The sequence below is a fragment of the Phaenicophaeus curvirostris genome, chromosome 16 (assembly GCF_032191515.1).
Source record: "Phaenicophaeus curvirostris isolate KB17595 chromosome 16, BPBGC_Pcur_1.0, whole genome shotgun sequence".
Lineage (NCBI taxonomy): Eukaryota > Metazoa > Chordata > Aves > Cuculiformes > Cuculidae > Phaenicophaeus > Phaenicophaeus curvirostris.
In genome coordinates this window covers 15,819,894-15,832,398 of record NC_091407.1, presented here as the reverse complement: position 1 = coordinate 15,832,398, position 12,505 = coordinate 15,819,894, and the positions used below count along the sequence as shown (strand labels likewise).

Below are 12,505 nucleotides of genomic sequence, written 5' to 3'. Positions count from 1 at the left end.
TGCTTCTGAGGGATGTGGGCTTAATCCCTCTTCCAGCTTGGGATCCCCTGTGCTGGTGCAACAGCTCATGCCATGTCCAGTGCTGCCTGCTCTGCTCCTGGGGATCGTGACCTAGAGCAGACCAGCAGCTTTCTCACACCAGAGCGCCCTTGATCTTACCCTGTGGTGCAAAGCACAGCAGCGTGAGGGAAAAAGCACTTTAAAGGCTGCATGCACATTGCTGTCTGGCTGATGTCCTGCCTTTCTGCTCTGTTTTGTGGTCCCATGAGCAGTTGTCTGTGTCCCTCCCTACGCACAAGGGCATCTCTGCTCCCTTTCTGAGCTGGGGGAGACTTTATGGCTGGCAGCTGTCCTCATCTTCCAGACCCCTGCCTTGAGCAGGCCTGTGGCTGTGGGAAGAGATAAAAGTTTATGGCGTTACTCTTAATCCATGAGAGCTGCTCACCTGAGAGTTTCATATTGTTTTCATAGAATCACCAGGTTGGAAGAGACCCACTGGATCATCGAGTCCACCCATTCCCATCAATCACTAAACCATGTTCCTCAGCACCTCATCCACCTGTCCCTTAAACCCCTCCAGGGAAGGTGACTCAACTCCCTCCCTGGGCAGCTTCTGCCAGTGTCCAATGACCCTTTCTGTGAAAATTTTTTTCCTAATGTCCAGCCTGAACCTCCCCTGGTGGAGCTTGAGGCCATTCCCTCTTGTCCTGTCCCCTGTCACTTGGGAGAAGAGCCCAGTTCCCTCCTCTCCACAACCTCCTTTTAGGAGGAAGCTTTACTTGGTCTTTCACAGCTGCCTCCTGTCATAAAGGGTGAGGGGATTTCGCAGCCCCTGTAAGGGCTGAGTGCTGTGCTGTGCATGGGACTCGGCGCTCTCCATGCCCATGGATTTAGGGCTGCTCCTCTGGCTCCCTTAGCATGGGGGACAGCGTTTCCCTTTACAAACTTTCCCCTTCTTACGTGGCATCCATGTGCTTGCACCAGCAAAGAAGGAGCTTGGGGAAAAGTGGGGAGAGTGTGGGGATGGGAAGTCCTGCCCCAGACCAGCTCCTTCCAGCTGGTCCGGACCTGGCTGGCACAGAGGTTGGCGTGGCTGTTCCTTCCTCCTCCAGTTTGCAAATCTGTGGGCAAATGCCCTGGTAGTGAATGCACAACTTTAGTTTCCTTCTCATTAAGCTGCTGATTTGGTGGCAAATGCAACAGTTAAGGGCACAAAACTTCTTCAGTGACTGTGAATGAAAAGCGAGAGCAGACAAACAAAACCGACCCAAGCTCCCAGGAATTCCTGAATGCTCTGTATTTGTTCTTGGTAAAAGGGGATTTTCTTTCCTTTTCTTTGAAGGAGTCTCCTGATCCTGTTTATTCCTTGGCTGTGACCATTTTATGCAAAGAAGTCAAAACAAGTGATGTAAATCCCAGGCCAGTGATCCTCACTGCAAATATTAGACAAGATTTGGCTTAAACTGTATTGACTGGAATTGTCAGGTGCTAAAGTCTCCTTTGAGAGAAGTGGGAATGTTTGCAAGGGGTCCTGTGTGGGCAGCTGGGGGGACTGCATCTCTGGCAATTGATGCTGATGTCCTGGCGCATGGAATAAATTCCCTTCTGGGCAGCAGCTGCTGCCAGGCTGTGGGACCAAACCTGCAGCCAGGAGGGGCACGCTAAGTACTGAAAAGGGCTTCAGGAAAGCTGGGGAGGAGCTCTTGATCAGGGAGTGCAGAGGTAGGATGAGGGGCAATTGTTTTCAGCTGAAAGAGGGGAGATGGAGTTGAGATATTGGGAAGAAATGTTTTACTCTGAGGGTGGGGAGGCCCTGGCCCAGGTTGCCCAGAGCAGTGGTGGCTGCCCCATCCCTGGAGATGTTCAAGGCCAGGCTGGATGGGGCTTGGAGCCCCTGATCCAGTGGGAGGGCAGTGGGGTTGGAACTGGATGGGCTTTGAGGTCCCTTCCAGCCTAAACCATTCCATGATTCTACGATGCAATGACACTTTTTACTTTTGCAGGTCACTTTGAGGTAAATCATGGAGCTGCTCTGCAGGCCTGGCTTTCCAATACCTAATTTGTCCAAGTGATTCTTAGCATTGGGTAATGAGCTGGAAGATTTGCCCGGTGCTTAAGGGCAAACCCCATTAGCTGTGTCATAAATAAAATTTCCCTGGCATCTTTCTCCATGTCAGACACCATGATTAGAGCCTTAATGACTTGGCTGAGATTACTGTTTCCAATTCCCAAGCAGAAAAAATATTTCTGGCTGAACCTGGGGTTTCCAGGCTTCCATCTGACAACTGCCCTGCATTTTGCACGGGTATAGAATTTTTGCCAGATGTTTTCTGCTGCTTTAGCAGCCGCAGCTGGAACAGGAGCTGGGGAAAGCAGCTCCTGTGGCTGTGTGCATTAAGGCTGCTCCAGCTCTGGCTCCATGGGAGCGGGATCCAGGTGTGACTGAGGACACGGTTCAGATGTTTCTTTTGCATTGATGTTTAGCTTTGGTGAAGCAAAATAATGATGTGGAAATAATGTTCTTTATCGTGTGTTTCACCTAACAATTTTGTCTTGAATATAAATATTGAAGCAGCCAGCAGTGGAAACAGAATCCAGGCAGAGATGTGTCTGCATTCCAGAGATGCTGGAGCCTGGCAGCCACCTCATCCTGCCTGTCACCCGGTAAATCTGCAGTAGGCAGCTCAGTGATGTGCGTGTTGGGGTTTGGAGGCTGAAAGCAAAGGCGCTTGGAGCTGTAACAGATGAAAATGGAGCAATGTTGAGAGAAGGCAGGACAAACACCAAGCTGCCTCTCTTCAGTGCAGAAGTTTTCCCTCTGTTATCCCTAATGGAGGAAATTGCGTTAAGGGTTTCTCTTCTGGTAGCTTGTAGCACTTCCCTGCCCTCCCTGGTTTCTGGCTGTGGCCAGCAGCAGCGAGCATCCTCCCAGGCCTGGTGGGTACCAGGCTCAGCTGCATCTTACCAGAAGAGGGCTGAGGTCTGCGCTTCAGGAGGAGCTGTGGCTCCCGCTGCGTTAGCTGTTTCCCGTGGATGGCAATGACAGTGTCTGCTGGTGGTCTTACCCCATTTGTTCCTTTTCCTTCCCATTTCCATGTTCTCCCTAGTGGCAGGCCAGCCCAGAACCAGGAGAACCTGAGTATGTGGTGGGTTTTTTTCCCCCTCAAAGTGACTCATCCACAGCAGTTCCCCACTCCTGAGGGGACGTTTTTTCTCCAGTAGACCATATTTCTGCCTTTCTTCTGAATGGGGCATCTCCTCTCTTTCACCATCCCAGCTTGCAAGCTAATGAGAATGCAGCCATGTGGTCATAACCGAGCGTGGCAGTGAGGAAATGTGTGTTCTTGCCAAGCCACACATATTTACAGAGGCTAGTAGGAAGTACTAATAGATTGTGGTGCTAGTGCTGCATAGAGAGGAGAAAGGATGGACGAGACTGCAAGCCTCTAGTTCTTGCTCACATGTTTCCTTTTTTACTGCTGAATAAGAAAATAATGTAATCCATCAGCTAATGTAATCCATTATCAATCCAGTGACTGATAATTATCTAGAAAGGGTGCAGCACATCCTAGTTTAACGTCAGAGGTACCAGGCAAATGAAGGGAAGTTTGCGTTCTTGCCAAGAGTGTGCTCTTAGACCAGCACGCCCAGGCTTTTGGCTGCCAGGATCCCTTAAACTGAGCTCATTGCTCAGGCCTGAGGGATGAGATGAGCCGAAGCCATGGGGTGGGACTGTGCTGGACCAGATGTCTTGGTGGTTCTCAGCCCCATTTGGGTGAGAAACGCATCTCTTTGCAGGGCTCATGGCATCACTCACCTCTTACTCGGTGCTGCTGATCATAGAATCCCTAGGTTGGACCTTTGTAATCATCAAGTCCAACATACCTGTCCAGTGCTAAATCATGTTAAATCGAGGTGCTGAGGGACATGGTTTAGTGATTGATAGGAATGGTTGGACTCGATGATGCGGCGGGTCTTTTCCAACCTGGTGATTCTATGATTCCATGATTGTTCTTCTCTGATGTGCTGGGCTCCATCTGTCTCACTAACAGGCAGGGTCTCTGTCTCTTTCTCCCTTCCAGTGGCACAGGGTGGCTAGCAATGGTGGAATGCGGAGGCCAGCAGTGTGGCGCGCCATCTCTCTGCCGCCGGCTGCTCCGGGGAAGCTGCTGTGGCCCTTGACACGAGGGCTGAATGGACGTCGTCAAAGGGTGAGTTGGGCTGTGCTGCACTCTGTGTTTGCCACTCCTGAGTGGTCGGTGGGGGAAGAGGGGTGCTGATGTTCGGGGCGGCTGAGCCAATGCTGGTCCTCCAACGTAAGTGTCTGGCATGTGTGGTACCTTTGTTTTGTTTTCATATTGCAAATCAAACCCGCAGGGAGAGGCTGTGCCCCGCCACACAGCTGAACAATAAACGCCACCACTGAGGGCTTGCAGCCCTTCCCTGCCTTTCACTGCTTTCATACAGCCTGAAAAATACCCACCGGGACCCCAGAGCTGGGAGCTGTGGGGAATCATAGAATCACTGGGTTGGAAAAGACCCACCAGATCATCGAGTCCAACCATTCTTATCAAACACTAAACCATGTCCCTCAGCGCCTTGTCCACCAGCCCCTTAAACACCTCCGAGTGGAATGCTGGACAAGGGTTTTATTTTTCAGTTGGAGTAAAGGAGCGTGAGCCAGCTGTGAGGAAGGGGAGCATGGCAGGGTTTCTACTAGGTGTGAAAACCTGGCATGTACAGCAACCTGACAGTTCCACTGCACCAGGGATTAAATGTGTATATAAAATCTCAGTCCTTTGTGTTAGCTTTCCAGCATGAGTGGTTGGTAAAGAATAACATTCTTTGATTCCCTTTATAGACTCATGAAATGGTTTGGGTTGGAAGAGATGTTCAAACCCATCCAGTTCTACCCCCTGCCATGGCCAGGGACACCTCCCACTGGATCAGGGGCTCCAAGCCCCATCCAACCTGGCTTTGAACACCTCCAGGGGTGTTCCAGGCAACCTGAGTGCCTCCCTACCCTCATCATGAAGAATTTCTTCCTGATGTCTAATCTAAATCTTCCCCTTCCAATTCAAAGCCATTCCCCCTTGTCCTATCACTACAGGCCCTTGTAAAAAGCCACTCCTCAGGTTCCCTGGAGCCCCTTTCAGTGCTGGAAGCTGCTCTAAGGTCTCCCCGGAGCCTTCTCTTCTCCAGGCTGAACAACCCCAACTGTCAGCCTGCATCTTTTTTTTCCCATTAAGTTGTGAAGAGGATTTGCCTTCTCAGGGAGGTTCCCCCAGGGATGCACGGGCTGGGCTGTCCTGGCTGCACAGAGGCTGTTTGTGGGCACTGCTGAATGCTTCCCATCTTTAAGATCCATGCTGATATCCTTTGAGATGATCACACGGGCGCAGAGGCGAACACAGCGCCCATGCTGGTCTTGTGGGCATGAGTAGGGGTGGGCAGCTGCTGGCTTGCTGCAGGCAGGAGGGCTGCAAGGGGAGGAAACAGGAGAAAACCTGTTGTCACTGGGGGTTTGCTTTTCTGCACGTGGAAATCATCGCTGGCACGGATGTGAAGTTGAAGGGACAGGATGGGGTAGGTGTGCAGGGGCAGGAGTGCAGCCCTGCCTGGCTTACCCCTGGGAAGGAAAGATTCTGAGCTCCCAGCGCTCTGAGAGCAGGGGGAAAACACTGGTGAGAAATAAATTGAAGCTGGAGTGGGTTATTCTTCTCTTGGCTCAATTCCTGTTGCTATGGGTGTGGGTCCGTGGACTGCATACTGAAGGCTCTTGCATGAGGGACCCCCAGCGCGTCTCATGAGTGGGACAGGCAATAGCAGGGGAGCGTTGGAGCCTTCTGCTGTCATCTGCATGAGGATTAGAAACCTCCAAGTAAAAAGCAGCCAAAGCACAGCCTCGGTTGCTGAGCTATCTAGTCTTTTCTCCAAAGCTAACTTTGCCTTTGCAGACACAAAGGCTGGTTTGTCTCCCCCGCCTTGGCAGGGTTTGCCATTGGCTAACGTTTTCTTTGTCCGCCCCAGGCTCATGGAGCTGCAGATGGGCTGGGGTGAGTGGCCTCTCAATGCAAGAATTGTTTGTGACCAGCCCTGCCACGCTGGGAGGATGGGCAGGGGGTGCTGCCCATGCCCCCCTGCTGCCCCACCAGGAGCCAAGCGCTGCTCTTGTGGCACAGAGCTGCTCTTCTGAGACAAGTCCTGCTGCCCAGCTGTCTCCGAGGGTCCCCTTGCTCCTGGACGGAGCTGTCTCCCAGGTGTCCACCTTCTCAGAGCAGGGGGAGGTTTCATCCGAAGGGTACGTGGTCCTGGTTGGGTGGAGATGCACTAACATCAACTGTGAGCACGTCTGCCACGTGGGTCAGAGAAAGGGGTACTGGATATACCCCTGTACTCTGCTCTTGTGAGAGCTTACCTGGAGTCTTCAGCACAGGAAGGACCTGGAGCTGTTGGACCGAGTCCAGAGGAGGCCACGGAGATGATCCAAGGGCTGGAGCACCTCCCACATGAGGACAGGCTGGGAGGGTTGGGGCTGTTCACTCTGGAGAGAAGGTTGCAGGAAGACCTTAGAGCAGCTTCCAGTCTTGAAAGGAGCTCCAGGAAAGCTTTTGAGGGGCTCTTGATCAGGGAGTGCAGCGAAAGGATGTAGGGGAATGGTTTTTACCTGAAAGAGGGGAGATGGTGATGAGGTCTTGAGAAAAAATGTTTTGCTGTGAGGATGGGGAGGCCCTGGCCCAGGTTTCCCAGCACAGTGGTGTGTGCCCCATCCCTGGAGGTGTTGAAGGCCAGATTGGATGGGGCTTTGATCACCCTGACTCAGTGGGAGGTGTCCCTGCCCATGGCAAGGGGTGGAGCTGGCTGGACTTTAAGGTCCTTTCCAACCCAAACTATTCTGTGATTCTGTGATATCCACCCTCGAGCAAGTCTTTGGTGCACTTGTGTGGGATGGAGGGATGGGGCCCACCAGGCAGAGGGACCAACCCTGTGCACTGCTGCTCCCTAACCCCCTGCCCTCCTCTGGGCGCTTTGTCCACATCTTTCTTAAAGTGCAGAAGGATAATTTAGAAAAAACAACCTGTGAGTAGGGGCGGGATGACCTAGGGTTGTGGAGCTGGGGCAGGATCTTGGAGATGGATTTGATAACCCTGTGTAGCCTGTTATGGGAATGCAAGTAGGGACTGCAGGGTAGAACTGAAGGAGAGAGAAGGTGGTGTGATGTGGTCAGGTTGGTGTAACACTTATGAGCAAACGGGAGAACAGATTTCTATGATGTTCCTCCACCTCAGGCTCTAGATGGAGCCTGATGCCTCTGTGTTTCCTTTCTGCCCATCCCAGTTGTGTGTGGATGACTGGGGGTCCAGCAGCCATCACTGGAGCCCTCTGCCCCCTCTTCCAAATTCCCACACTGGACTTCCTGGCTGAACTCAAAGGTGAGAAACTGCAGGTGTTGACCCCGTCTCTGATCCCCCATGCAGCCCCCCTGCTCTCCAAACTGGAATGCGAGGAAAGGAGAACAGCACAGTGGGCACAGTGGGAGCAGGAGACTAGGTTGGGTCTCCGTGGTGCAGGGCAGGTGCCTGCTGGAGTGTGGGGTGTGAGGGGGCTGCATGGCACCACTCCTTGCCCTGCACTCCCCAGCAGGAGTGGGGAGCACTGCTGTACCCCCTCACCTGCTCTGTCCTCACCCCCCACGCCCTCCTTGCAGACCAGCTCTGTGCACTCCTCCTGCAGCCCCAGACCTTTTTGGGTGGTCAGACACCTACATCCCTCTCAGGGAAGACCCATCTTCTGGCTTATTCATTTTTACAAGTGGTGTTCCCCGGGGAGCACAGACCTGGTGCTTCTTCAGCATCACCTGCCACTTTTACCAAAGGGAGCCTCTGTCACTCGGCGCCTGGAGGTAGCTGCTGCTCTTGGCAGGGCCCTGCAGCTGGAAACCCGTCTGCCCCTTTTGCTGTGGGGTCCGGTGATAGATGATCATAGAATCATAGAATCACTAGGTTGGGAAGGACCCACTGGATCATCGAGTCCAGCCATTCCCATCAATCACTAAACCATGTCCCTCAGGACCTCATCCACCCGTTCCTTAAACTCCTCCAGGGAAGGTGACTCAACTCCCTCCCTGGGCAGCTTCTGCCAGTGTCCAATGACCCTTTCTGTGAAAATTTTTTTCCTAATGTCCAGCCTGAACCTCCCCTGGTGGAGCTTGAGGCCATTCCCTCTTGTCCTGTCCCCTGTCACTTGGGAGAAGAGCCCAGTTCCCTCCTCTCCACAACCTCCTTTTAGGAGGAAGCTTTACTTGGTCTTTCACAGCTGCCTCCTGTCATAAAGGGTGAGGGGATTTCGCAGCCCCTGTAAGGGCTGAGTGCTGTGCTGTGCATGGGACTCGGCGCTCTCCATGCCCATGGATTTAGGGCTGCTCCTCTGGCTCCCTTAGCATGGGGGACAGCGTTTCCCTTTACAAACTTTCCCCTTCTTACGTGGCATCCATGTGCTTGCACCAGCAAAGAAGGAGCTTGGGGAAAAGTGGGGAGAGTGTGGGGATGGGAAGTCCTGCCCCAGACCAGCTCCTTCCAGCTGGTCCGGACCTGGCTGGCACAGAGGTTGGCGTGTCCTGTCCCCTGTCACTTGGGAGAAGAGCCCAGCTCCCTCCTCTCTACAACCTCCTTTCAGGTAGTTGTAGAGAGCAATGAGGTCTCCCGTCAGCCTCCTCTTCTCCAGGCTAAACATCCCCAGCTCCCTCAGCCGCTCCTCGTAAGACTTGTTCTGCATGGCTTGATACCGCATGAGTGGGTTGAGAGGGGCTTCACGGAGGGCTGATGCTGTGACATGAGATGCTCTTGGGGCTTCTCTTACATGCTTCATCCCTGGATTACAGCTTTGGGAAGAGGGAACAACACCTCTGCAGGAGATGGTGGGTAAGACATCAAAGGCATCAAAGTGCTTAAGGACATAACGTATAGAGTCGTCATAAGGTGTTTTTCTTTCTGCTTTGGCAAATGAATTGTGTGAGATGGAGGGAGATGCTTTGCACACCAGTTTGCTCGTTGGCGATGTTTGAAGGCAGCTGTGGGGTCAGCCCTCAGCAGGATGACAAGTTGCCATCCTGATCCAAGCTCTTGCTTTGGAGGTGGTGGCCCTGGCTGGGCGAGGCAGAGCAGCGTGCTGATGCCTTGGAAATGAACAGCCCTCAGGCTCTTTTCTCCTTCTTCCCCACCTCCTCTCCCCAGTACTCCTTGTAGTTCTGACCTAGAAATTCTTCACTCCATTTGCTGAGCTGGCTTAATGAAAGACTTGACTAATTTCTGGAGGATTAATTATTCAGTGAATATGCGGAGGGAGAGTAATATCTGTTCCTAACTCTGCAGGCAAACTGGGTGCTTGTTGACCTGGGATGCCCCGCTGGAGGATGAGTGCTGGCCCTTCCCAATGACCCTGTTGTTGTGCATCATGGTGCGTTTCTATGTGTTGCTCTGGTTCTTTGCTTGTTTCACTCTGTGTAAGCAGGAAACCAAGTTCTGGCCTCATGGTTTTTAGTGACACGTTTTCACTTAGTGCTGCAGTTTCCTTTAAGGACATGGATCCATCAGAGCAAGTTCAGAAGAGGTCACAAAGATGATCCGAGGACTGGAGCACCTCCTGTACGAGGCCAGGTTGAGAGACTCGGGGTTGTTCAGCCTGGAGAAGAGAAGGCTGCTGGGAGACCTCAGAGCAGCTTCCAGTGCTGAAAGAGGCTCCAGGGAAATTAAGGAGGGGCTCTCGGTCAAGGAGTGCGGGGATGGCATGAGGGGAACAGTTCTGAGCTGCAAGAGGGGGAGTTGAGATCTTAGGAAGAAATGTTTTGCTGTGAGGGTGGAAAGGCTCTGGCCCAGGTCGCCCAGAGCAGTGGTGTCTGCCCCATCCCTGGAGGTGTTCACGGCCAGGTCAGATAGGGCTTGGAGCCCCTGATCCAGTGGGAGGTGTCCCTGCCCATGGCAGGGAGTGGGGCTGGATCGGCTTTGAGGTCCCTTCCAACCCAAACTCTTCTATGCTTATGCTTCTATGACTCTATGATTCCTGGAAGTCCCTGTGGTTGATGTCCCCAAGGCCCCTGCATAAACCCCACCATGGCTCAGCCTCCCTGTGTGGGGTGAGCACCTCCGCCTTGGGCAGGGGCTTGGAGTGCCTTGGAGAAGGGCTGTTGGTAGGAGATCTGCAGACATCTAGTGGGAGTGCTGGGATGGGAGAACCTCAGCCCCTGTTCCTGCAGCTGGGATGCTGCTGGCCCTGCCTGTAACCCACTCACTTTGGAGGGAGCGGGCAACAAGATACAGTTTGCGTAGTACTTGTTCCTTTAAAGCCACTCTGCTCTGCTCAGGATAATTCCTCAGACGTGCTGTGACAGCAACTGCTTTTCAGGTTGCAAACAGCTATATGCCCTGGAGAGTGTATAAAGGGATTTATTTCCCGGTTCAAATGTGCTGGTGAATGCGGATTTTCTGTCTTAACAGTGAAGTAAGGGCAGGTTGGCAATTTTTTCCCTTCACTGCTCCTCTGCTTTCCATGTGCTATTTAGGGAGGATACATGGTAAGAGGCTGCTGGCAGCAGCGCTGTGGCTCTGTCAGACAGTGTACTTGTGTTTTGGACCCAAGCTGCGCTGCTGCGGGTTACTGGGATGCTTTGCCCCTCGCTGCAGTTGGGGATGCAGCTCTCAGCTTTGCTGGACCAGCTGCAGCTCTGCCATAAAGCACCTTGGGTGAACGTGTGATCCTTGGGAGGGGGATCCCGCAGAGAGACTCTGCTGCTCTGTGTTCCTCTGTGCAAGGGGTTCTGGAGGAGACAGCGTTTGTCCTGGGTACCTCAATCCCTGTGTGCCAGGAGGAGCCCAAGCCACTGATGGTCCTTTCAACCCACTTTTTAGAAGGCAATACCTGAAACTGTGGTTTCCCTGCCCTGTTGTGAACTGGCAGGTTTACTGGTAGCGACCATAATGCTTTTTGTTTGTGGTTTTGACTTAATCATTGTAATAACCAGTAAATGATTTCATTAATAACCTGCAGAGAGCTGCTGGCCAGCTGAGCCATGGGATCTGTCTGTGTGCTCACTCCTTGGCTGAGGGGAGCTGCCAAACAGAGGGAGTTTCTCTGCTGGAACCACAGCGAGGACTCGTAGTGGAAACCCACAGGAGCTAAGGGGTGCTCTGTCAGCTTTGCAGGTACCAGGCGGAGAACCCCGGGGGGTGTGGGGCAGCAACTGCTTTCACCCCGCTCCAGTGTGGTGCCACACAGTCTGCCCACATCTCCTGCACAGAGCTGGTGTTTCAAACAAAGTCGTCTGCTCAGATGATCCACAGGCATCTCTGTTATCCAGCTTTTCTCACCATAGGACTTTGGAAATCTGCGGACATCCTTTGATCAGAGCAACTATGAATTTCAGCTTGTCTTTCCTTCTGTAAGGTCACCTTCCCTTGGGTTCTGTGGCACAAGCTGCTGAACTGTGAGGGGTCTAAAGGGATTGAGGAAGGGTTGGGAGAGTAGGTGAGTGGCTCAGCTTCACCCTGCAGTGGGAAGCTGGGAGGGTCTGGAGAGAAAATACGGGGAAAACTAAGGGGAGGGTGGTCTGTGAAGCGCGGTCCAACTGGTAGAACACCTCTGTTGTGGGTCAGCACGCAGGGCCAGCATGGAAACTTCTGATTGAATGCATAATTGTGTGTATCTTAATGCTGGGCTGCTGGGCAGTGGGTATGGAATTGAGCCCAGCCCCGTGGCAGACCTCAGGGACTGACACCACAGAGCAGTGCTTGGCTGCAGGACATGGTCCCAGACCCAGGCTGGGATGTCTGAATGACCTTTCCAGGCAGCAGAGCCCCATGGCACCCAGGAACAGTGAGGGGGGAGCTGCTTCAAGTAGCTTCAAGGTGCACACACGATGTGGGAAACACATGCTGCCAAAGAGGTTCAAAGCAGCGGGATGTTATCCCATGTGTGTCCATGCTTGCTGAGAGGAGGATAGAATCATAGAATGGTGGGTCAGAAGGGACGTCAAAGCCCATCCAGGCCCATGGGCAGGGACACCTCCCACTGGATCAGGGGCTCCAAGCCCCATCCAACCTGGCCTTGAACACCTCCAGCAATGGGGCAGCCACCACTGCTCTGGGCAACCTGGGCCAGGGCCTCCCCACCCTCACAGCAAAACATTTCTTCCTAACATCTCATCTCCATCTCCCTTCTTTCAGATGAAATCCATTCTCCCTCATCCTCTCCCTGCACTCCCTGGTCAAGAGCCCTTCCCTAGCTTTCCTGGAGCCCCTTTCAGGACTGGAAGCTGCTCTGAGGTCTCTCTGCAACCTTCTTCTATCCAGGCTGAACAACCCCAACGCTCCCAGCCTGTCCTCATGTGGGAGGTGCTCCAGCCCTTGGATCATCTCTGTGGCCTCCTCTGGACTTTATCCACACAGCTCCATGTCCTTCCTGTGCTGAGAACTCCAGAGCTGGATGCAGGGCTCCAGGTGGGGTCTCACCA

General features: G+C 53.1%; 1 protein-coding gene across 1 annotated transcript in view; it reads left to right on the top strand.

Moving 5' to 3' along the window:
• LOC138727544 (ankyrin repeat and fibronectin type-III domain-containing protein 1-like) overlaps positions 1 to 12,505 on the top strand; it is a 271,747-nt gene that overhangs the window by 26,168 nt on the left and 233,074 nt on the right. Inside the window, exon 2 of the mRNA XM_069870035.1 lies at positions 4,083 to 4,211. Within this exon, the coding sequence (XP_069726136.1) occupies positions 4,195 to 4,211 (17 nt within the window). The 5' untranslated portion in view covers positions 4,083 to 4,194. The remainder of the gene's footprint in view (positions 1 to 4,082; positions 4,212 to 12,505) is intronic.